At 38.1% G+C, this 24,805-nt stretch overlaps 1 protein-coding gene across 13 annotated transcripts in view; it reads left to right on the plus strand.

The window, feature by feature from the left end:
• Positions 1-24,805, plus strand: part of LOC101162786 (histone-lysine N-methyltransferase 2C) — a 68,053-nt gene that overhangs the window by 17,919 nt on the left and 25,329 nt on the right. For 7 of the 13 annotated variants that reach the window (XM_023965546.1, XM_023965550.1, XM_023965548.1 and 4 more), the window contains 24 exons: positions 2,824-2,933; positions 3,077-3,186; positions 4,018-4,180; positions 4,272-4,443; positions 5,639-5,753; positions 6,766-6,941; positions 7,054-7,406; positions 9,689-9,769; positions 9,887-10,605; positions 13,353-13,472; positions 16,765-16,881; positions 17,051-17,155; positions 17,965-18,069; positions 18,177-18,358; positions 18,654-18,818; positions 18,919-19,025; positions 19,148-19,219; positions 19,737-19,949; positions 20,160-20,279; positions 20,513-20,638; positions 20,740-20,870; positions 21,823-22,009; positions 24,213-24,305; positions 24,555-24,602. In XM_023965546.1, coding sequence (XP_023821314.1) covers positions 2,824-2,933; positions 3,077-3,186; positions 4,018-4,180; positions 4,272-4,443; positions 5,639-5,753; positions 6,766-6,941; positions 7,054-7,406; positions 9,689-9,769; positions 9,887-10,605; positions 13,353-13,472; positions 16,765-16,881; positions 17,051-17,155; positions 17,965-18,069; positions 18,177-18,358; positions 18,654-18,818; positions 18,919-19,025; positions 19,148-19,219; positions 19,737-19,949; positions 20,160-20,279; positions 20,513-20,638; positions 20,740-20,870; positions 21,823-22,009; positions 24,213-24,305; positions 24,555-24,602 — 3,890 coding nt within the window. The remainder of the gene's footprint in view (positions 1-2,823; positions 2,934-3,076; positions 3,187-4,017; positions 4,181-4,271; positions 4,444-5,638; positions 5,754-6,765; positions 6,942-7,053; positions 7,407-9,688; positions 9,770-9,886; positions 10,606-13,352; positions 13,473-16,764; positions 16,882-17,050; positions 17,156-17,964; positions 18,070-18,176; positions 18,359-18,653; positions 18,819-18,918; positions 19,026-19,147; positions 19,220-19,736; positions 19,950-20,159; positions 20,280-20,512; positions 20,639-20,739; positions 20,871-21,822; positions 22,010-24,212; positions 24,306-24,554; positions 24,603-24,805) is intronic. The other 6 variants (XM_023965551.1, XM_023965549.1, XM_023965552.1 and 3 more) reach the window with 6 other exon arrangements.

Consider the following 24,805-nt stretch of genomic DNA (forward strand, 5'->3'; position numbering starts at 1 on the left):
GTCTCCACCAATCATTCTTGAAGGCTTAATCACATGTCATCAGTCTGACCAATCAGAAGTGGTTAAAGTCTTCACTTCCTTGTCCCGATTTAGCTCGTAAAGTCGCTCAGTTCTAAAAGAAAATAGCAGCTAAAGCTCGTCTTTAGCGGTGTAGCTTTCCACAGAATCCGGTATCAGACCGTGGAACAAGTGAACAAAACAATGAAGCTCCGAAAAGCAATCTCCGGCCGTTTTATGCACTACATCTCCCATGATGCATTGGGTTGTGAGAGTGACAGCGCATACGGAGATCTGTTGTTAAACGTCTTGAAACCAACGAACACACATCAAACTCTTTTTAAATCTTCTAACTTATCTTTTATTGCATCTTTTAGAAAAAAACAGCTGCAGTTTCCAGCTTTTTCTGTAACAATTATCTCAAAAATGCATGTGAGATTGCGGAGGGGCTGTAGATAAATACAGACTATGAGTTTCTCCTTTTTTTTTTTAATTTTTGGATGCTGGTGTGCCGAGGGATTTTTTTTAAGGTTAAAGTGTGCCGTGGCTCAGAAAAGGTTGAAAAACACTGGTTTAGAGCGATTCTGGTTTGTTCCTTCTATAAAAAACTAATAGTAAGTGATCCAGTCTAGTGAAATAACATTGCTTTTTGAGTCTTTTGGGCAATGTTTTGACTCCTGAAGGCAATTATCAAAAACCGGGGTTTTAATTTGTGTTTTATAGTAAAATTATTTTTCTGTGGTCTTTTTTTTTCTTTGTATTTTCTTGTGGGCGATGCTATGAAATTATGCATCCTCAATGTTTTATTAATATCTTCTAGTTATCAAAACTGGGATGGTAAAAATCTGTCAGATTTATTTTAAAAGGCAAATCCCCCTCAAAAAGGTAGGACAAGAGAACTTTTAAAACATGTTTCTGCACGGAAAAGTCTCCGGAATTAACCTGATTCTGGTAACCGTCGGTTACTTATTGTAATAAATGAACTTGGAAGATTTTCATCCTCAAAGAAATCGAACAAATTAGGCGATAGGTTCAGATGCTAGGTTATGGTTTAAATACATTAAAAGCTTTATTCTTTTCGTTGAAGTGAGAAACACTTATCAGGAAATCAAACCTTATTTTACAGTATTTTTCATTATTATTCTTGGGTCAAGAGAAAATATGGTATGGCTTACAAACCAAATTTGAGCATCCTTGTTTGATCTTTTCAAGTTGATTTGAAAACCAAACTACCAACATTTTGGAAGGTTTCATTGCCCAAAATTGAAAGATTTAACCATAATTTAGCATAAATAAATTGTTCTTACGCTTCATTTTTAATGGTAATGAATTCCCTGTTTTTGGTTTTGGTATATCTCCAAATAAATGTTGCTTCTGCATACTTTGTTATCAACCAATTTTTTTTTATTGCAACCCAGTTTATTTCACCTTAAATGATGTCAGTCAACGCGGATTATTTTTTTCTGCTTTCAGAAGCTTGAAGAGCATCTGAAGCTCTGAACGGTTGAAACTTAAATATGCTGTAAATGAATATATAGCTGAAGTTGACCGCACCTTTCCAAACCAGCACACTGTTGTTGTCTTCAGGCCAAGAAATATCAGATGAACTGTGCAGAAGAACCTTGTGTTTGTGTATGTACATGCTGTGCTTCCTTGGACATCTGTTTAATTTGTTTTGGAAACTAATTAAGTGTTACGCTGGATTCTCCGTATTGTCATGAGCAGTGATAGCACTAATTATAAGGCAGCATGCCATGCGGTAGCTGGTCTTGCTTTTATTTTTGTTGATGGTTCTTTGTCTGTGTGACTGGACATCCGTTGGGGCTTGTATGTATTTGTAACATGAAGCCAAAAACGAAGGAAGATTTTTTTTTTTTTTTTTTTGATGGAGCCCTTTGTGACCACACGTTAAATTGACTAACAGACTCACTCCGATGGAAATTTCGTTGTTTTTTAAAACGTGTCCTTGTGGCATTTTACTGCGGTTAAAAGGCATAGATAAAGAAAATCAAGCTTAAAATAGCATTTCTGAGTATTTCTCTATTCAAATTATAATGAATCAGGAGCAGACAAAAAAGTGCTGTCTGAAAAAGAGCTTTTTTGTGACGTAAAAAATACGCTGAGTGGGCCACAAGCTCCCTGCTCTACTCCATTCTGATGCATTCACTTGTAGACAACTAGATCCATGAACGTCTAGTTTTCCTCGTCCAAGCTGGCATCTGTCTCAGAATTGTGTGGCTGGATAGCTCCAATATTTCTTCCATTTTTGTTGTACTGGTAAATGTTGGTTGGGAGTGTGAGGGGCTGAAAGCTAGCGGGTGAAAGTGTTAAAGGGGATGGGTTGTTTCGCGCCAACAGCCTCACCCATAACCCAAATTTGTTTAAACTCCAGCCGCTCTGCAGAAACTATTTCCTAGTAAACAACACAGGTTTTTTGATTTTGGCTAAAATTCATAATTAAGACCACCGGGAACGTTTTTGAAATGGATGAAAATATAATCAGAGTGGGCCTTTAATTAAATGAATTTGGGGTTTTGATCTCATCTTCGTGCATGTTGTGAATGTAACATTACTAATGAAAGTGTTGACCTTATTTTTCTTCAGATTTCCCCACAAAATCCGTTTCCATTCATTCATTATTAGCGGAAAAAAAAAAATTTTGGTTACACATTTTCACTTGCCAAACAGCTAAATCACTTCAAGCTATTGGGAATCACATATTTTTGAACAAATTGTTTGAAAGAATCATCAACCTCTTGTTCATGCAAAAATGCATATTGATTTCCTTTCATTGTCTCTAAACTTGCATAACCCCCTCCTTTTCAGCGGGGCTGTGAGCTGCAAAGCAGAACCGGACCTCGCCAGCCGATTCTGGGATGAGCTCTCTTATGTTGGCCTTCCAAAAGATCTTGAAGTCCAGTCTCTCTTTGAGTCAGGTAGGACTGACTTTTGGGTTGTCTTTGATAGAAAAAAAAATCCCCAAATCCTGTTTTTTCTTTTTTTCTTTTCTTTTTTACTGAATGCAAAATCAGTTTATATTTGTGGATTTCGTCAAAATCAATATGTTCTGAAATTTCAGGGAAATGTTGGGCACATGAGAGTTGTGCCTTGTGGTCTGACGGTGTTTGTAAGAGTGAGGGACAATCTCTGCTTAATGTGGACAGAGCCATTGACTCAGGGAGCACAAAGGTGAGTCGCTCACTACCAGGATCTGCAAGTTATTAGATGCTGTTAACCACTATAATAAGCTTGTGGTAAGTTATTTTCTGGATATAATACAGGAGTTTGAATGAAATTTTGCCAGGTAATAAAGTTAAATGAGCAAGTTAAAAAAAGTTTCAGAATAGGTACCAATTCAAATCCTTTGTATAGGTATATTGGATTAAATTTTAAGATGTCCCATCATTCTCTATCATTACAAAAAGAGACTAATAACTGACTAAATGTTGCTGCTTCAATACATTGATATAGCCATGGACGTTTGCGCATCCCCTCTCCTCATAGAGGCTCCATGAATGTGAGCAACATGGAGATGCTTCAGTGAAGCAAAGAAAAGCTGTTGGATTGGGCTGACTGGTAAAGGTCGACAAGGCAGAGTGGATCTTTCAGCTGTGAAATAGAAAAGGTCACATCACTCAACAGGGCAGAGCTCCCGTGGTAGCATGCCTCCTAGTGGAGGCAGAGGTGATGCTCAAAGCTCTCTTGGTCATTTTTAAAAACTGTCAGTCATGCAGCTGAACAGACTTTTTGCCACTGAAACCCAGCATTTGTATTGGCGCACACTTTAGAAACGGGAAGAATAGGAATATTATTAGATTCTTTGGGGGACTTTAACCTCATAAAATGCTCTTATTTCTGTGCTGAGAACCTACAAAAAGTGTAAAACACAACTAAATTAGTTGCCCCTGTTATTTATTTAGTTATTAAGTGTTGGTCACAGATTAACAGAGTCAGAGCTATTTTTTATTCTTTGGATTTTGCTCAAGTTGAAGTTGTTGAGGTGGAGTTTTCTCTCTGCAGCACTGTGCATACTGTAAGCGCCTTGGAGCATCCATTAAGTGCTGTGCTGAAGGATGTGCTCAACTCTACCATTACCCCTGTGCGGGGGCAGCCGGGACTTTTCAGGATATTAGGAGTTTATCGCTCCTCTGCCCAGATCACATTGAAGTGGCAATTCATAAATGTAAGTTGTTTAAGATTAATGCAATGAAATTAAGAAATACACTTTCAATGTCTCCACTGATTGTCTGTTCCTTTCATTTTCCTTCACTCAGTTGTAGATGATGTAAATTGCGTGCTGTGTGATAGTCCGGGGGACCTACTGGACCAGCTCTTCTGCACAAGTTGTGGTCTGCATTACCATGGGATGTGCCTGGACATGGCCGTTACTCCTCTAAGAAGGGCAGGTTGGCAATGCCCTGAGTGCAAAGTCTGCCAGACATGCAAGTGAGTCGCATTAACCACCCACCTACAAACATTAAAAAAAGTCCCTTACCGAAAGTTTCTCTGCTCGCTTTTTCATCTTTTGTTCCATGTAATTTCTGCATCCCTTCCAGGCAGTCCTACTGCTGGTTTGTTTACCTCTTTTTACTTGGGTTTGTGAGAAGCTAACTGGAAATTGTACCCTTAAGCCTAAAATTGTAACCTCTGACCTTTGTTTAGAGAGTAACCTCTGTGTTTTACCATAGGCTAATGGAAATGGCTGCGAATCATAAATGAATCCCTTTGTTGGTATAAAAACCCGGGGCCTTGTTTGGATTCGACAAAATATGAAAATTTGCAAAGCCATGAAGTATTTTACCATTAAGATCAATCAAAAAATAGCCCGAGTCATTCATTATAAATTTGACAGTTTATTCATTTCGCCAGATGACTGAACAGCTGTATTGTTGTATTTCCTATGTTTTCTGCAGTGCATGTTATGAATGTTTTTGTTGTTTGCCTTTTAGCACATCCCGTCACAGCAAATCCGTTTTCAGTGATTCACGCATTGTTTTATGTTGCTTATTGATGTTATGATTAACTTACTAGTACTGTTGGATTGAAAATAATGTTTTAATATACACCTTTTCTTTTTGTGAAAAATCAATCAGCCACACAAAACAAACCAAAAAAAAAGGAAAGAATCAAACCTAAAAGCCAAAAAAGGTGGAAAAAGGAGCAAACCCCTCAGAATAGTATAAATGTAAACGCATAACAACTTTCTGTTTACCTGAAGGCCTACAGCACACATAAGCAGACAAAAATGACAAAAAGCCTTTTGCAATTCGTCTTCGTTGACTGTTTTCTCTATCTGTTAGGTTAAAGTATAGTTTTGTCCCACATTAGCTTAAGGTGTTCTGTTACAATGTGAGCTGTATGTAGCTTTAGAAAAATGTATGGATTACATGCATGAGTGGTTAATCAATTTATAGACCAAACTATGTCAGCACTTGCAAATTTATGTAAATGCGAACAATTCTATGATGTCGCATTAAAACTACTGATAATTTAGCTGGTTAAAAGAGTAAATTATCTTTATAAATGTTGCACATCTGAATCTTCATTTAAGAGATATATGCTGCAAACCTATTGTGTGTGTATTTACAAAACTATTAAGAAATTTCCCAAGTCTTACTCTGAACAACCTTGTTTTTTGTAGGAACCATGGAGATGACACTAAAATGCTGGTTTGTGATATGTGTGACAAAGGCTACCACACCTTTTGTCTTCAGCCGGCCATGGAATCTCTTCCCACCAATGGATGGAGATGTAAGGTAGGAAAGATCTTCGTGATCCAGGCAGATACTTGGCATTAGGTAAAAACAAAAAGAAGGTACATTTCAGTACTTTAAAGTGTTATAAAGTGTTAGTTTCATGGTTTCAATGTGGTAATTAAAGTACCAAAATTAGGTTTTTGACAAAAAATATCTGCTGTCGCTAAAAGGAAATTATGTAAATTTTTTATATTTCTAATAATACCAAATACTTCTTATTTTTTTATTCTTGATAATTTGTGCAGATGGAGATATTGATTCATTATGCTATGTAATTAAAATTTTAAAAGATTACTTTTGTCTTAAAACATTTTTGAACTCTTTTAAATGTGTTTCCATTTGTCTTTTAATTATGATTGTGCCATTTTTAGCCAAAATCACAAACCTTTCATTTTCTAGGACATGATTTCTGCAGAGCGACAGTAGTGCTTCTGAGTAGTAGGCGAGACCATTAGCAACCCCACCCCCCCTTCCTCTCTATGTTGCTGAGAGCTCGGAGCGGGGAATCTGTGGCCTGCCCAGCATATTTCCTACACACACAATTAAGATCTTGTTTTAAACTATATTTGTGTTTGCTCCTGATTTACAAAGATTTGAATAAAAAACATACTCAGAAATGCAACTTTAAGTTTGCTTTTCTTAATAAATGTCCACCATCATCAGAAAAATGCCTCAAGAACAGTTTAAAAACACCAGACGCACCATTTTTTTTGGAGTTGGTCCTTAAATCATACAAGAAAATATCCTTAATTTTCTGAAACAGGCATAGATGGTCAAAGTCAAGCTGTGCCACTCTCCTTTTGCAAAACTTGATCACTAAAGATTTTTTTCCATCAATATCATCGAACAAGAGGTAATTTTTGAAAAAAAATCTAGCTTTTAAGGTGTATCTCTAGACCAACCATATGTAAGCATCATGCACTTTATCATGTTAGCTAGTTATTGCAAAGGCTTTTTCTTAAGTGTACAGTCTTATTCGCTGTCCATTGAAGTCATGTCATTTTACACTCAGAACTGCAGAGTATGCATCCAGTGTGGAACACGAACCAGTGGACATTGGCACCACAACAGCCTACTGTGTGAGAATTGTTTCCAAAACCAGGATCCTGCTCTGTGCTGCTCAATGTGTTCTTGCATCCTGGACCCTGAGCATCACAAAGACTTACTGTTTTGTCAGACTTGTAAGAGGTAAGATTGTTGTTGATTTGATCACATTTCTAGACACTATTGAGAAGATCACATGAATGTAGAAGTTCAAAAGGTATAATCGATCCCTGTAAATACCTTTGCTCTCATTCAGATGGTTACACCTGGAGTGTGAGCGTCAGAACAGCGGCCAAACAGAAATCAACCCAAGAGAGGACTATGTTTGTTTTAACTGCAGGTCTCCTGCTGCAGAGCAGGCTCTACTGACAGAGGATATGGACCTTGGCCCAGAGCTCAGGCTTCAGCCAGCCTCCATGCACACAGACTCTGAGACTGGCCTACAGCTGGCTGAAAAGCACACAGACCCCGAAACTGGCAACCAGCTGCCCCCTGAAATGCACAATGACCCCAAACCGGAATTAGTTACTGTTTCATTGCATTCTGATCCAAAGCCTGTTCAGGCTACCGTCCAGAAGGAGGAGCTACCCGTGACAGACCAGAAGCCTGGTAGGATTTTCTTCTAAAAAATAACAAACACTCATGCTCCGATCCCTTTACACCCCTTTAAATGTCTTCATTTAAGTTGATGCTTGATAGTTCTTAAGTGGTAGAAATATTATTTTTCTTTTACAAGATGACATGATTATCATAATGTCAAGTACATAAATAAAGACTTTGGGTGAATTATATCTTAAGCTTTAAAAGTACTTGAAATAATCAAAAGGATTTGATTACAACCAACAGAGCTCTTTGCTGATTTTGCAAGATAATATCAATGAAATGATTAATTCAGTTTCCAAAATGGAGTATGTCATATACATGGGTAGCCTCCTGATATACTTGTGGTGCCTCTAATCAGTGGTTGGTGCATGACTGTTTGCTAATGAGGTTGTAGCTGTTTTGATGCTTAGAGTTATGTTGCATTGAAACCTCTGCGTGTGTCTGAAAACATAAGCTTCGACAGCAGTATAGGCAAAACAAAATTCTGCGAGGGGAATGCCATTGGCTGAAACACTCCCCGCTCTCGTCTGCCCACTCAGCTCACTCCAGACAATGGATAGTAGTAACATGATGGTGGTTATGTCACAGATTGCTTGTCTGCTAACCTACCTTGGAGAGAATGATGATGGTTTATCGCTCTACTCAACAAATATTCTTGCTGGGTTCTCTTCATATATACTGTTTGTTTTTGCCTGCTTCCTGTGTAGAAATATTGACAAAGTAATGGCTTCAATGCTATGCTTTTTATAGTATTGTGTTTTTAAGGCTTTGAAGGTTTATGCTGAGCATTTTATTGTAATAGCACCTCTTGAATTGTATGAATTTTGATTTTAGTTGTTTTGTTTTGCAGAGCAACTTTTAAGCCTCCCTCTAGTAATTGCTGACAGACTTGGTTCTAATGATGTGTTTACACCTTAAATATCGTCTTGGACATATTTTCTTCTCGATATAGAAAGGAGGGAATTTATAGATGGCAGTCCGAGTTCAGCTCGGTCAATTGCTGATGGCAAGCAATGGTCACAAGCGCATCTCCCTAATTGACTTTCTGGCACGTGCACCGGATGAGCACCTGCAAGCTGCACAGTCATAAGCCCAGAGCACACAGATCCTGAGACGTTGGTTGTCATGGTTACTCCCTTCCCTGGCAGAGTTGCATAGCAGGTGCATGTGTGTATCAGGATCAGGGTGACATGGGAACTTGTGGATTGAAATGGTGGGCATCTCCTTAAGACTGGGTTGTCTGTACTGTCAGAGGCTGTCTGGCAGAATATTGGCTGGAAGTGTGGATTCCTGATAGCTGTGAATGACTGGTTCTATTCATTCAAGTCAAATTCAATCCATTGATGTTTTTGATACGGACCCAATGGAGGGGAACACATTAATACAACTGCGTAGAAAAGGAGTGTAGTAAACATTACATTAACATTATAATGTGGCTCCTAACCCTAACCCATCAGTTTATTCAACTATGTTGACTGGCTGTTGTTTGTCATCTCATGCGGAAGTTACCCCTCCTACACACAAATGTCTACTTTATCCACTAGTTAAAACATAGTTATTCGGGATGCTACAAAAACAGAACAAACCGTATGTTCTGCCATTGAACTGAATTGTTCGGAAACTGGATCATTTTTGAGTACACACATCATAAATCAAACCAAAACAAAACTGGGACCCAAAAATCAAGGTTTGAACCAAACTTTAACGGTATAACGTTGCATTCCTAGTTGCTATACACTGGTCCCTTGCTGTTTTGCTGTTCGCCTTTCGCAGTCTCAGAGTTTTGTGGATTTTTTTTTTTTGTGCAACTTCGCAAGCTCCTTTTTTCTTTTTTTTCTTTTCGTTTGACACTGCAGTGTCTTCTACATCCTTTTTGGCAGTAGACCATTGTCAATATCATATTTGTTGCGTGTCTTGTACAGAATGCATTCAGCTTGCCAAATTTACATAAATCTTCGACCCCGAGCAGATCTGTGGTTTCATTCTAGAATACTGGACCTGTTATTCTACGAAAGTTTGAAATTTGGTTTTACAGCTTTAAACAACTATTGTAAAAATATATAAATAAATAAAGATGACCACTTTGTGGATTTCGCCTATCGCAGAATATTTTTTAAATACATCTCCTGGGATAAATCTGGGAACAGTGTATTCACGTACATTTGGTTGAAATTTCTCTATTTTTAAAATATGTCTTTTATGTGTTCAGTTTTGATAAATTAAACTTCAATATTTCAAGTGACTGTCTAAATGTTTTACACAACTTTTAATGTGCATATTTTTTTTAGCAGCATCTCATGGAACAGACTCTGTCCAAACGCAGGACACTGAACCTTCTGTTAAAGAAATTCCAGTAGGATCTCCACCAGGTTTGTACATCTCACCTTTTAGGGCTTGAGTTGACTTGAGTTGTGTAGATAACAAGTAATACATTCCTCTGACAGCTCTTTTTCTTTTTCTCTTCCTTTTGTCAAAATTTGTAATAGAATCAAAACCAGCAGTCGGAATCCAGCTCTTGTCAGAAGAAAGTCCTGTAGCGTCATCAAATCAGAGCCAGGAGCCTCTTCCAGTCCAACAGCCTGCGGAGGCCACAGAGGCACAGGACACATTGTTGCAAATCAAACCAGCACATACAGAAGCCTGCCCTTTTGAGGGCATGGCTAACCATAGCACAAAGGATTTTAAGGCCATTATTTCACCCACCAAAGAGCAGAGTACTACGCCAGTTACTTATGTGGACCAACCAATGGAAGTCACACTACTACCCCAGCCTTCAAGTGTGAATCTAACCGGGGCTTCTTTCTTGGAAACTGCTCCAACTGAACTGAGGAAAAGACATGAGATTCCGTTTCATATAACCCTCCCAGAGGCTGCTAAGCCCTCATCCTCAAGGACTTCAGCAGACATGGACACTACACTGGAAAACAAACCAAATTTGTCATTTACCAGCTTGTCATTGGAGGAGAAGCCAATCAAGTCGTCTGTAGAAAGATTAGTTGAAATGGTTTCTTCTTCCCACTCCTCCCCTTTGACTCGAATGGCCCCACTCAAAGAAGCCCCCCAGACCCACATTCTGCCCTCACTGGATGACGGCAGCGGTGTGATACCTCCAACAGCCCTTGTTCCGTTTACCCCAAAAATTGGAATGGGAAAGCCAGCCATTACAAAGAGGAAGTTTTCTCCTGGAAGGCCACGAGTCAAACAGGTAAGAAGCAAAAAGCTTATCTGACTGATGGCTTAGTCTGTCTTCTTTGTCTCAGTGTGGTTCATAAAAGGATGATCCATGTTGTTGTTCTGACTGTCCGAGTTCTGCTTGCTATGCTGCGTATGCGTGTGACAAAATTATTTTAAGCTGCGTGTTTGGCTTAAGACCACTTTTAAAATTATTTTAAACCATTTGTCGGTGAAGTTGCACCTCATTGTTTGTTCCGTTTAATAACATCATGCAAATGACTTACTTTCCCTGTATGGCTGTAAAAAGTAAGAGTTGTTTTATTTCTGATAATGTCGATGCAGATCTTCTTGGAGTCTTAAAACTTTTCAGCAGAAATTGTCTTTAGTAATCTGATGCGTCTTAGACTCATTTTAGTTAAGGGAATCCTCTCCATTTCACCCAAAACATAATCATCAGTCTGGTCTCATTCATCTTTACTCAAAAAACATATCACTACATTATCTTATCAATGATGACCATTCATTGAGTCTATTTACATCAATATTGTGTCAATAAAAGCAGGTCATTTCAAATGTTGAGTATCCAGTCTCCCAGTATAGAGAATAATCTGCAGGTAGAAATTAGTTTGTACGAAGAAAAAAAATCCAAATTTGATCGCTTCACTATGTATTATGTGGAACTTTATCAAATGGAAAATATACTACAATATTTTGTTTGGCCACCTTTCTTCATGCTCAAAATGCTTTGCTGTGATATTTTTGAAATCTAAGTTTATGGATTTTGGACTTGAACCTTGATGAAACAGTGATCTGTTGCAGATGTTTTCTTTGACATTCAAAAGAGTTGAGATCTTGAAACTGGTTGTTGTTGTTATGGTGGACCATAGACATTGTTTCACATTATTATCTGTTTGGCTAACTCCTATTTAGGGAACAGACCTTTTTTTAACAAACCTGCTAAAAAAGGCCAAAGCAGGGCAGTACCCCTTCGGTTACACACTTTGACTATATGTAAGAACTGGATCGAGTGAGTGTGACGACTTACTTGCGGCTCCAACGAAATAATTTTTTCCCGATATGGACGCCGCCATGCTATTGCCATATCAGTAGGCAGTGATCGGTCGATTAAGAGTGAACCTGCTGGAAGTCCACACTACTCTTACTTGAAAGTGGGCTACACAAAATCTGTCAATCAAATGTTGGACATAGGGTTTAGCAGTCGCCACATACTCAGTCATCTTATTGGCCAGTTTATAACATGAACAACTTGCACTACAAGAAAAAAATCAAGAGAAAAAAACTAAGATTAGCAAAAACATGAATTAAAAAAACTAGCAAAGCAAAAATTGTTATTCTGACAACTATGATAACAAAGTAAAAGCTTTTTTATTTGCCAACAGAAGTGTATGGAAATTTGGCTTCTTGGAGCCAGCGGGCACTGAAATACAAGAGGAGAGGGGTCACTTAGTCCAGTTCTCATATACAGTCTATGGTTACACATTTAGGAGGCGCTGTGGCTGTTCTCCTTCATCTTCTGCTTGCTCTGATGCACATGCCACTCTAGACCTCCATTGAGTCTGGAATCATTGTTATATTTACATATTCGAAGTCCAACTGTTAATAGAAAACATTTATCGCACCGGTTGATGTTACATAAATATAACCTGGAAACCACTGTGCTACCGTTTTAATTTAATTATTTTATCTATTAGCCTCGTTCAATCAAAGGGGAAGCATTTTTTACTGGAATGGTGATATATTTGATATAGGTGTAACAATTCATTTTAACAATTCGATGCATATTTACATTTGTGGTTTGCTGATATGATTCAAAGTCAATATTGGTTCATTTTGAGCGATCTGATTTAATCCGATTCACTGACCTAAAATGGATCCAGGACATTTTGAGTCACATTCTAATTCTAAGATAAATATCTGGGTACTGAACAGTGCAGGTGAAGTTTTCCAGATTCCTTTTATTTCTTGCAAGATAACCAAATATGTGTGCAAACAAAAAGTAAACAAGAATTAATGGCAAATCCATTTACGTTTTTAGTTTCATAAACTTCACCCCACTGTTGTTTTTCCTTATTAAAATAATCCAAACTGAAAATTATTAGAACATTTTACCACACTGTATGGTCGCAACATTCAAAGTGTTTTCCTCACATTTAACTTTAGTGATGGCTTGATCATATTTTGCTATTTTCCAAGATCGATAAATCGCTACCCCCCCTAGTTTTTACCAATTGTGTAGTGTATTCCCCAAAATATAACCTCAAATAGTTTTTTTTTTTCAACCTCAACGTTCTCTTGGCTGATGTGCTTGTTTTACCACTTCATATTTATAATCTATAATTCTTTTTATATTTCAAACCTTCCTCTTGTGTCTGTGTAAAATCTAGCAGTTCCATTTACTCCTCTTTAAACGTGCAACGCTCTGAGTACCGTCAACTGCATGCATTTAACCAAAGCTGCCACAAGCTCTGCTTTTAAATAGTTTTGTGGTTTGATAATTTTGAAGTGGCTGCATGAAGAGATGAACTCAAACTCATTTGTAATATTATATGCTCCTATTATAACACATCAAATGCTTTCTGGGTCCATTGCTTTTAAAAGTCAGAAATTCCTGAATGATTTCATTAGAAGCTCACCACATTTTTCTAACATCCTTCTTTGTACGTTTTGGTTTTTTTGCTGGCTTTGTTTTTAAGTTGCTGCATTTTGTCACCCTCCCTACCTCTCTCTCACCTTCTCACCCATCCTTCCCCACCTTAGGGTGCATGGAGCCCTCATAGCAGTGTGAGCTCACCCTTGTCCTGGTCATCAGACCAGCCAGAGGGTTGGGACCCAAAGACCAGGCAGCCTTCATACAGCCCCGGGTGGAGCATCAGAGTGGTAAATACAGTGGCTCACTAGAAGTTTCCAGGCAGCAGGGCCCCCGCTTGTCGTTAATGCAGAATTTAAAGAAATTTTAATTTCAGAAAAATTAAGCCCTAAATGATATTTAGCATGATTTAATTTAAAGATTTAACCAAAAATAACAACTGATAAAGCATTCTAAAATAAAAATGCAACTAAAGCGAACAAACAAAAAAAGTCTCTTTTACTTCCTGTTTAATGACAGGTGACGGGAGCTTAAAAAAATAAAAACAAAAGAAGAAGAGTAGCTTAACCCAGGCCGGCTTACCTGGTCAAAGCTACAGTAGTAGTAGTACAGTAAGCAAGTTCCTATTCACCTCAATATAGAATATTCCAACCTTGCGATAGAGATTGGTATCAATCTGGTTCCTGCTTATTTTTTTTTTTGTCGTACTGGTTTGATTCATTATTTAAGACAATTCTTCTGGGGCTAAATATATGTATGAACCTCCTTGTTTTGTTCATACTTGATCAAATTCTCATTTAAATGCGAGTGAGACTTTTTGTCTACCTTGTTCATTCTGCCTAGTTACCCATTTTCCGAAAGACTGGGATTGGGAACTGGGAACCTCTTTGTATGCCAGATGTTCTGTAATGTAGACTGGCACAGTTCAGAAGTCGAGACATTTCCGATCCTCCTTTTTTTAGTTTTTAACTAATATCTTTATGTAACCCTAAAAATCATAATGCTTTTCAAGCAAATGGGATAAAAAAAAGTAATTTAAAAGGTGAAAAATACAAAAAGGTTTATTAACGCAGAAAATATTTAAACAAAACAATTCTGATTCTCAAAGTTGCGATGACTTCTGATTCCATGTTGGGCTGCATGTTTTGTATTTCATGTTGAGGTTTTTTTTTTTTTACTTGGGTTAACAATTCTTTTTCCATTTTGCATTATGCATTTTTTAAATGTATTTCTTCTATTCCAATTTGACATATAAAATGGGTATTTTTGTAGGTACAAGTATTTAAATGCGAATTTTTGATGTGGCTTCATCCCAATTTCGCATTTTCTGCCAAGTTTTCATTATCCAGGTTGATGCAAACTGCAGTAACTATAATTAGTCTGCTTGGTAACATAAATTTCTGTTTTTATTCTTTATATGCTTTGCTACATTTTGATGAAATGCCTCATTTAGCCTTTATGTAGACATGTATCACCTTTAAAGTTGTCACTATAGATATCATGTACCATCCAAGCCTATAGCAACATGGTTTATGCTGTAACTGGTTGTTTTACCAGATTATGAAACCAGTAACAAGGAAAAATGGTCAGAGATCCTGTGTAACCCTTGTGCTATCCTAGACACTTTAACATTGGGAGTTGGGTCATCTAGACCCACTAGACAGTGCTCTTCAATGATTCGTGATCTTCACTGGTGTCCATGGATTACATGAAATCTTTCCACCTTTACCCACCTTTGTCATGGTAGGGAGAACACATCAATGCAAGGATGGGGTCATCTAAGATAGCACAAGGGTTAAAGACGTGCATATTCCTGATCAAAAGTCATACAAAGGCCATTAGGTGAAAACATTTTAGGCTTATAGCTTGATTAGGCAAAGCTGAAATGTTGGAACTCCTGTGAATTTTCAATTGTCAATCTAGATAAAAGCGCCTCACACCGCCTGTGTTACCTCTTTTCTGCTGTGCAGTTTGACATGACCTGTTGTAGTTTGTTGCTGCTTTCTGCACCAGATGGGTGTAGGATTGTGGTATTTAGAAAGGTAAAAATCCTCCATGTTGGAGAGAAGAAATGACTTATTTATGGATGCTAAAAACAAACTCCACAGTGTTCTGCCCAGTTTCACTCCAATGAAAATTATGGTTTTGATGTTTCTATCATGTTCTTGTGGCATTTTTCTGATTATGATGGACATATATTAAGAAAATTAAGTTTGACATTGCATTTATACATATTTTTTATTCAGATAGTTGTAAAGTAGGAGCAGATGAAATGCTCTTTGAAAAAGAGCTTATATTTGACGTAGAAAATACAATGGGAGCTCCCTGCTCTGAGCTCTCCGCAGCGTGGAGGGGAAAGGGGGCGGGCTGCTCCATGCCAACGGTCCCACCCCTAACACATAGATGAATTTCTAATAAACTACTGCTGCTCTGCGGAAACTATCTCCTAGAAAATGACAGTTTTTTTTTGATTTTGGCTAAAAATAGCATAATCATAAAAGACCACTGAGAACACTTTTACAGTAGATCAGAGATGATCAGAGTGGGTCTTTAGCGCTTAGTGTTTTGACTAACGGTCGCACTCGCCCATTAGGCAGTTGTTTTTTTCAAAGGTTATTCAAAAGCACGATCACTGCTGGTCTTTTTTTGTTTACATCTGGGAAAATGTCATATATACTAAGTCGTTCTGACCAAAAATGTAGTTGCATCTCAGAGCTGTTACAATGCTGCATTGTTGTTTTTGTTAGCCACAAATGATAGACATGCTCACTGGAACAAACGTCTCTGATCAAGGCTTGTCGTTCTGTGGAAGTGGACAGTGTGCATGCAAACTGGTGCACATTGTCTACATCTTGGCCTGTTAAAAAAAATGTACAAAACATGCTGCTGTCAGTGTTTTCTGTCACTGAAACGTTCATGTGCTGTCCCCACAATACACACAACAACAAAAAATAAACCATAACATACATTTGTGGGACGGGATCACATTTTTGGAAAGCTCTTACTTGTACTTTACTCTTGCTTACTTTAATATTTGCTGTTTAGGATGTTTATCTTGATACTTGTCATCGTCGTCGTGTGACTCAGTTTTTCATGTAATTTTAGAAATGATTTTTTTGTATTTCTAATTAGAGCAAAGGTTGATAGAAACAGCAATTCAGTTGTCACCATCACCAAATTTGGAATGGGAAAGAAATCCTTAAAAATTTGAATATTAACTTTAAAATAGAAAAAATTGAAAGTACTTTAATAGTACTTTCACACCTACTCGTACTCCAAGCACTTCTCATTTACTTATTCACTCTCCGGTGGGGGAGCAGGCATACCCCATAACTCGATCCATTCTTTTTTTTTTTTTTCCCCCAAGTGATGCCACTGTCTTTATAAAAAATATCTTATTTATATTTTCATTGTAAGAAACTGACTTTAATTTTTTTCATCTTTCAAAATTAGCAGATCAGTTTATTAGAAACCTCATGTAAAAAAAAAACTGAATTTGATTTAGTGGAGGGTTGCGTCTGTTGTTGTGACGAGCAGCAGGGAAAATCTTAACGGTTTGAATTTTGGGTCTTTTGTCCACAGGGTCGAGGCTCAGGCTTCCCTGGGAGGAGGCGTCCAAGAGGAGCTGGTCTGTCGGGTCGAGCTGGGCGCGGCAGAGCCAGAGGAAAGAATGGAGTCAGCTCCAGCATCAACCCTGGGGTAGGAATATACAACTCCAAGGCCTCTATTTTCTTTCCTAATTTAATGGTTATTTACTTCCCCTTACTATTCACAACCACAATAATTTTATATGCATTATATATGATGGGTTTTGATTATGCTGATGACAAAAAACTTTTTTTTGTGTATTTTATCTTCTGATATACAGCTGACAACATTTGAAATGCAGTACCCGGTCAAGGAAGAGGAGGAAAATGCAATGCATAATACAGTTGTCATTTTTTCCAGCAATGACAGTTTTACTCTGAAACAGGTTAGTTTTTCTTATTCTGTTTTGTTAGATTTATTTGAAATTTAATTATTTTTTTATTATAAAACTCAGTTTACACACTTAGATAATTTTCTATAAATCAAAAATACCGACTCTGCCCTTTTTAAGTGACCACAGCTAAAATGTGTGAATAAACTCTGTGCAGAGCTGAGAAGGTTTTCTTACTTACTAATAACTGGACATTGTCAGTTTTCTGGTCAAACTATTTTTTTCATTGAGACTTTAGTCTGTTTTATGACTTGTTGGAAAATCATTGACCGACACAAATGTGTGGCTAATTAGGAATTTGATTAACAAAGAAAAGAAAAGAAAAGTGAAGCTGAGTGTTTTAACAAGCCCCAAACATGATGATGACTGTGGAAGATCCCTTTTATTTTTTAGGAATGTAATTATCATAAGGTGGTGGTCTAAATGTTTAGCCCATTATCTGTTTTATTAAAAACAAAAAAACTACAAATGCCATGATGTGACTGAAACTTGACTTTCAAAAATTCTACCTGTCCAACATGATAAACATGGCAGCACCACATACACATCGCATTAGCTTTGCTTATGTGGACACTAATGAGTCTGAAGGTAGAAACAATGGGGTTAGTCATTTGTTTGTGGTCTGTAGTAACTGATTTCTGTGGGACACATTAAAATAGACCAACTGACATTTGTTTAACCACAATAGGGCATTCATTCTAAATTAAAAAAAATCCTAATCAAACTCTAACCTTCAATTATTTTCATAACAGAATTTACCTGAGCTGAAACAAAGCTGGTCATAATTGATTTGTTCTGTTCAGGACATGTGTGTGGTGTGTGGGAGTTTTGGCCTCGGTGCAGAGGGTCGTCTTCTGGCCTGCGCTCAGTGTGGCCAGTGCTATCATCCGTTCTGTGTTGGCATAAAGGTACAGTGTCTTTTTGGAATTCATTTCATACAATGCACTTTGAATTAATTTGGCAAAACGGTAAAAGTGAAAGAAAAACAAATAAATACTCCAAACACTTTTTCCAGATCAATAAGGTGGTGCTAAGTAAAGGCTGGCGTTGTTTGGAGTGTACTGTGTGCGAAGCTTGTGGCCAAGCCACAGATCCGGGCCGGTTACTGCTGTGTGATGACTGTGACATCAGCTATCACACCTACTGCCTGGACCCTCCACTGCAGAATGTTCCCAAGGACAGCTGGAAGTGCAAGTGGTGAGTAACTCATCTCTCAAATCCACTTCAATCCATTATTTCAATCAGGAGGGTTTATTCACACAGCTCTACGAATGAATAGACTAGCTAGAAATTAGAATTGGTTGAGCAAAAGAAATGACTTTGTGGCAACAGATAGACATCTGTACGTTGGAAGGTAAATCATTATTGTGTCTGTCTTAAAGATCATGTTTTTAAAATATCCTTCTTGAGAAACTTTTTCTTCATTTTTTTGTTCCTCTTGCACCTTAAAATCTATTTGTTAAGAAGTTTCTTCATTTCCCATCATCTGCAGGTGTGTGTCATGCACTCAGTGTGGTGCCACCACCCCTGGCCTTAGGTGCGAGTGGCAGAGTAATTACACCCAGTGTGCTCCCTGTGCCAGCCTTTCCACATGTCCAATCTGCCTGGTTAACTACAGCGAAGGCACCGTTATTGTTCAGTGCCGCCAGTGTGACAGGTTTGGAGCGTTTTTACAACATTGTCAGCTCAAGAGAACAGATTTCTGCTGATTCTTTGCAATAATCTCTACATAAATAAAGCTGTTCTCCAATCCACAGATGGTTTCACGCCTCCTGTCAGGGGTTACACTCGGAGGATGATCTAGAAAAAGCTGCAGAAAACAGCTTCGACTGCACCATATGCCAAACTTTAAAGACCACTAAAGGTTAGAACACACTAAATGTCTTTTTTTGTTTATTTTATTGTAGCTTCAGTTATAAGAAGTGAAATTCAGAACGACAAATTTTTGGTTGTTAATTTGTTGTGATTTCCTTGATGCTTATGTAGTTGTGACTAAGACCAGAGACAGCAATGCGCCACTTGTCTTGACACCATATGTAACAAAGGCTAGAGAACTTGGTAAGTTCAAGAATGCATATAATCAACAATGGAACTGCAAAATGTACTGAACTAATTCAATAATGAAAATTGTGTATTTGGTGTTTTAACATGTTCTTGTAGCATTTCACTGATGATGGAGGACATATATTAAGAGAATTAAGCCTAAAATTGCATTTCTGAGTATTTTGTTTTCAAATTATCGTGAATTTAGGAGCAGATGGGGGGGGGGGGGGGGGGCATTTGAAAAAGACTGTATGTGTGACCTAGAAAATACGCTAGGAGCTCCATGTTCCTCCAACTCGGAGGCAAATTTCTGAATAACTGCTGCTGCTCTGCAGGAACTAGGTCCTAGAAAACAACACAATGTTTTTGATATTGGCTAAAATGGCTAATCATAATTAAAAGACCTCTGGGAAAGCTTTAAAAATAGATCAAAAGATGATCTGAGTGGGTTTTTTGCATCGAAAACTAATTTACCTTTAAAATTTGCTATTTTAAAAACTCTTTTTTTGTTTACTCTTTTTTTCCTTTGCAGATTTATCGAGGACATACACCCAGGATGGTGTTTGTTTAACAGAGTCAGGGCTCTGTCAGCTTCAGAGCTTATCTGCTGCTGCTTCAAGACGGCGGAAAACCAAGCCCAAGTTGAAGCTGAAAATCATTAACCAGAACAGTGTGTCTGTGCTTCAGCCTCCCATGGACTCGCTCTCAGAACTCTCACGGGATGAAGATATGGAGGACAACAGAGGTTCGTCATGTCACACAAGCAAAATGTCGATAGTTTGTTAGTTTGCTGTAGCACGTCAGCTACTACTTGGCTACTCAAGGGAAAGTTGGACTCAATTTCTGTCAGGCTAATGTTTTCCTGTCAAACAATGTTTGGGTATCTCTGGATGTCTGAGGTGTTCTTCAGCTGGAGTTCTGTCACTCATCATCACTTTCCCTCTCCTGCTCACAGAGGCGGAGCTCCTCGATTGTGAAGCAAAGTCTGATTCGAGTCTTGAGCGAGAGCCAATGGAGGATGACTCCAAGGGGGTCGACGGCGGCAAGAAGAGGAAGAGGAAACCGTACCGGCCGGGTAGGGCACCTGATAGGAGGAGACAGCTCATGTGAAGCGTAAAATGGTGCAGTAGTCGGCCAGCGTTGGAACTGTAGTAAAGCACCGCCATCTCATGGCTTCTGAAATGGGCCTCGATTTTTTAGCCTTAATACAAACTCGCGGTCAACATTCTAATTAATCCCTGTTGTAATGGTATGAGCAATATATTGATTGAAAGAATAGTTATAGAGTATTATTTCACAATTCACAAGGCATTGGTGGGTTCATGGTTCGCCAGAGGAGCCGTCCAGGCCAAGGACCGGGAAAAGCCAAGCGCTCTTATTGCAGGAAGGACTCGTCTGGCTCCATGTCAGAGAATCTTATCGGAAAAGATGAAGGTCTGGGCTTCTGAATACACCTACTCTACGTTTCTTTATTAATGTCAAAAAATGTAGCTCATCCTAAAGGGATTTACTAATTTGTTTTGTTTTTTCTCTAGGTTGGGCGGAGCTGCATCCAGATACTCCTGTAGATGAAGTTGCACCTGGACCAGAGGTTCCAGAAAAGATAAAGAAACGCTACCGGAAGAAAAAGACCAAGCTAGAGGAGGCTTTCCCCGCCTACCTTCAGGTTTGTCTGCCATGACAATTGACATTTGATTCGGATGTGATCAATAATACATCGGTTCATAACATTTGTGATTCATAAGTATATGACAGTTAAGTTAATGACGCACTTGGAACCCCGGGAGGTTTACGCTTTATTTTGTGTACACGAATTAATTAAAAAAGTAACGTCTTTTAAAAAACAAACCATACATTAATGAAAGGGTCTGTTAAACAGCTGATGGCAAATCTATTTTTGCATTGTGATGCCAGTACTATTCTTATCCAGTGTCTTTTCACATCAAGTCATTTCTTCATGAAATGGATTTTATCTCACTCTCTGTAAGTTTGGGAGCACACTGCCTAGAAACCACCTTCAGAGCCATGGCAAATGTTACCCCTTCAGGGGGCTTTTTAAGTGAGGAAGAACCTGAATGAATTCTCAATAGACAATACTTGTCTGATCATAACTCATTAAATAGCCCTCGCTTTAGTTGCGAGTAGACGCACAAAGGCTTAACGGAAGATTACTTCAAGGCTCCTTTTCCCCAGCCAGTGTCTCGATGTCACCTTGTGTTGGCTGAAACATAGATATGTGATGTGCATTAAGCCACTGGCAGCTGTCGGCGCTGCTTCTTTTCCCACCACAGTACTGGGAGGAAAGTAATGCAAAGTATAGCCTAAGTATTCAGCTCAGCGATGCACATTTTATTAATTATTCACTTAACATGTCTGGCATTTAATTTCTCAGTGCAACTGCGTGTTGCCGTTCCTAAGCTGGGATGACTTGTGGTTTTGGGAAATGGTTGGCTCCAACAAAGACGGGGTCAGCCCCTGCATGAATGTTGGCTAAACAGCTTAATTCACGTCACTTCTTATTTGGCTTCAGTGAGTTTTTCGTCCAAGTTTGATAAAGAGGAGGTTTTTGTCAACAGAAACAGCTGAAGTCGGAGGATATTCTGTGTTTTTGTGTTTAGGAGGCTTTCTTTGGAAAGGATCTTTTGGACAAAAGCAAGCAGAGTAGACAGCATGGAGGTGAATCGGGCTTACTAGAAGATGGGCAAAACCAAGTGGAGCGAAGACGCACCAATACCAGCGTCCTGGACTCTTCATCGGTGCTCAACTTCTCGGCAACGTCTATTCCTACCAGACCAGGTATTGCACGTATGTATATGAATATATTACCAGTACTTGATGAGCATCTATCTAATGATTCATTCAAGCAAAGTAAGAAATTATACTAAATGTTTGATCCTTCCAAACACTCAGGCAGGCTTTCATTAAAGATAGTAGTGTCAATACCCTAAAAATCAGTTAGACATGGCTTTATCCCATAATTAGTCTTTTTTTTATTATTACCACTGATGTTATTATCCAGTAAAAGCATTAACAGCTCCTGCATGAAGGAAATGGAAATGGTGGGTGTCATAACTGCATCCTATTAGCTCTGACAACAGCTTCCAATTAGAGATTAATCTAGTATTTGCATCATTTCGATGCTGCTGTTATAATAAACCAAGAATTAAAGACAATAATCTAGGCTTTACACACAATCTGTTTGTGGAATCAAGCTTCAAACTTTCCCACTTTGTTTTTATCATTTTCTTTTTTAAATGGTGTGCACCCTTTGTCTTGACCTGAGTGATTTCAGCAGAAAAAACATTTGCGTAAAAGACAGTTGTCATGGTATTTTTCAAAGTATAAACAAACATTTTTTATTATACTGTTTTTGTCAATAGTTAAAATTTTAGGTTAGAAAAAGACAGAATTGGAAATAAAAGGCGTCATTCATGTCTAAGAGTGCTCATTATAACACTCCATGTTTCAAACATTTGCTTTCATCAGATTAGAACGACACAATGTTTGATTTGCATCTCATTTAAAAAAAAAAATAAATGCTGCTCATCAGAAGTCTGAAATAAAAAGCTCTAGCCTCGATGGATTTGTGCATTTATATTTACGTAGAAAGAACTGTTCTCTTCTTCTCTAGTTGAAAGATGAAATTAAAGTAAATTGAAGGAAAAACGCTAAATGTGGCATAAAAATAATACACCTTTTACTGGTAGACTAAAAGTCAGAATACTTATTTAGACATTCTTTTCTTTAAACCTCCTAAGACCCAAACTCTGTGAAATTATTTTTGGTATTTGGGCTGATTGGGACCCGGCGATCTTAGGAACAAAGAATATGCTTTTCCCATGGGGCTGTCCCTGAGAAAATTTTGTTTCCTTAAGCCTGACATTTCAAATAATCATAATAATAAATTTTATTTAGAATGCGCTTTACATTTTAGATAAAATCTCAAGCGCTACAATGGAGGCAGAAATAAAAATGGTTTACAATAAGAACAAAGTAAGACAAAAATAAAAACAACAATGAAAGTACTAAAAAGCATTATTAAAAAGGAAAGTTTTTAAGCCTTTTTTAAATGTGCCAAGGCTTTGTGGGGCTCTGAGGGATTGTGGAAGATTGTTCCAGAGTCGAGGGGCAGCAGGCTGAAAGGCTCTGTCTCCCATAGTGGGTAGCCTGGTCCTTGGCTGATGAAGTCAAATGACGTAGAAGTCCGTTCAGAATAAAATTAAGAATCGTCTGGACCAGGAGTTTTAAAGTCCCACATCGATCATCTTTGATGTATTTTTAAAGGCGTTCTCAGTGGTTATTTAATTTTTTTGTCAAAATCAAGGAACCTGTGGTTTTCTAGGACATAGTTTCTACAGAGCGGCAGGAGTTCATTAGAAATTCCCCTCTGAGGTGTGGGTGGGGCCATTGCCTTCCCCTCCCGGTTGCGGAGCTTGTGGCCTGCCCGGTGTATTTTCTGCGTCACAAATACAATATTTTTCAACCTGCATTTCTTTGTTTAGTTTTGCCTGCTCCTGACTCGCTACAATTTGATTAAAGAAATACTCAGAAATGCAATTTTAAGCTTAATTTTTCTTAATATATGTCCTCTGTCATCAGAAAAATGCCACAGGAACATGTTAAAAACACCACTTTCCTCAGTGGGTTTAAAGGTCAAATCTAGTTAGCCCCTTTGGGGTCCTCATACTCCTGATTGGGAGTCCTTGGTCTTAACTACCCAAAATGGGATGTCAATAAATGTCACAAAAGGTGAAAATATTTTTCTGGCTGTTTTTTTTATTTTATTTCTGGCAGTATTTTGTGTGTCAACAGATTAAAATGTTACTTTTGATTTGTCTAGAAATAGTCTATATTGCATATTTTTGTTGTTCCTGGATTTTATTGAAAACAAGTTGTGTTTGTGGCATATAACAAATGTTTCAGAATCACTCATGCTCATTCATCACCATTCTTTATTTGTGATCATTCGGTTTTCTTTCTTTGTTCCTCCTCCTCCTTCAATCTACAGAGACGCCCGATGAACCCTTAGTTGATCTAGCTGATGTTCTGAACTCTGATGCAGACATCTTGGGAATGCTCGGAAAGTCAAGCAGTGAATCTGGTGCGTCATTTTATCTCACAGGAAGTCACACTGAGAAACAATCCAAAAAACCTTTTCTTTTGAAATCTCCAAATTGCAAGTTTATTTCACTATCACCCACCTTATTGATTTTCTTTCCAAATTGCTTTCTTTAAAAATTCTGTTTTCCATTTTGGGTTCTGCCCTTTGTTTGTCAGACACCTTTTTTGTGCTTGGTATGTTTTTCACTGTTTTATTTCACTCATTTTATCTGGTTTTGGGTTCTTGTAGGTCTTGATTTTTGCTCCTTCCAGGTTGACAGCTCACCTCCTCCTTTTGGTAAGGGTGATAAGGCCAAACTAATCCCTTCACTCTAGTGCATTCTTCCTCTCAAAGTCTGTCTCTTTTTGGGTGTGCATTTGCATCTAACAATGCTTTCTCATTTGAAGCTTTTTCCTCAGCTGTTTGCTTCTGTTTCATTAACACTTCAAACCACACAGCGCTAACAGAATGCTGTCATGTTTTCACTAGTCTGGTGTTTT

Source organism: Oryzias latipes, chromosome 17 (assembly GCF_002234675.1).
Source record: "Oryzias latipes chromosome 17, ASM223467v1".
NCBI classification, from domain to species: Eukaryota; Metazoa; Chordata; class Actinopteri; order Beloniformes; family Adrianichthyidae; genus Oryzias; species Oryzias latipes.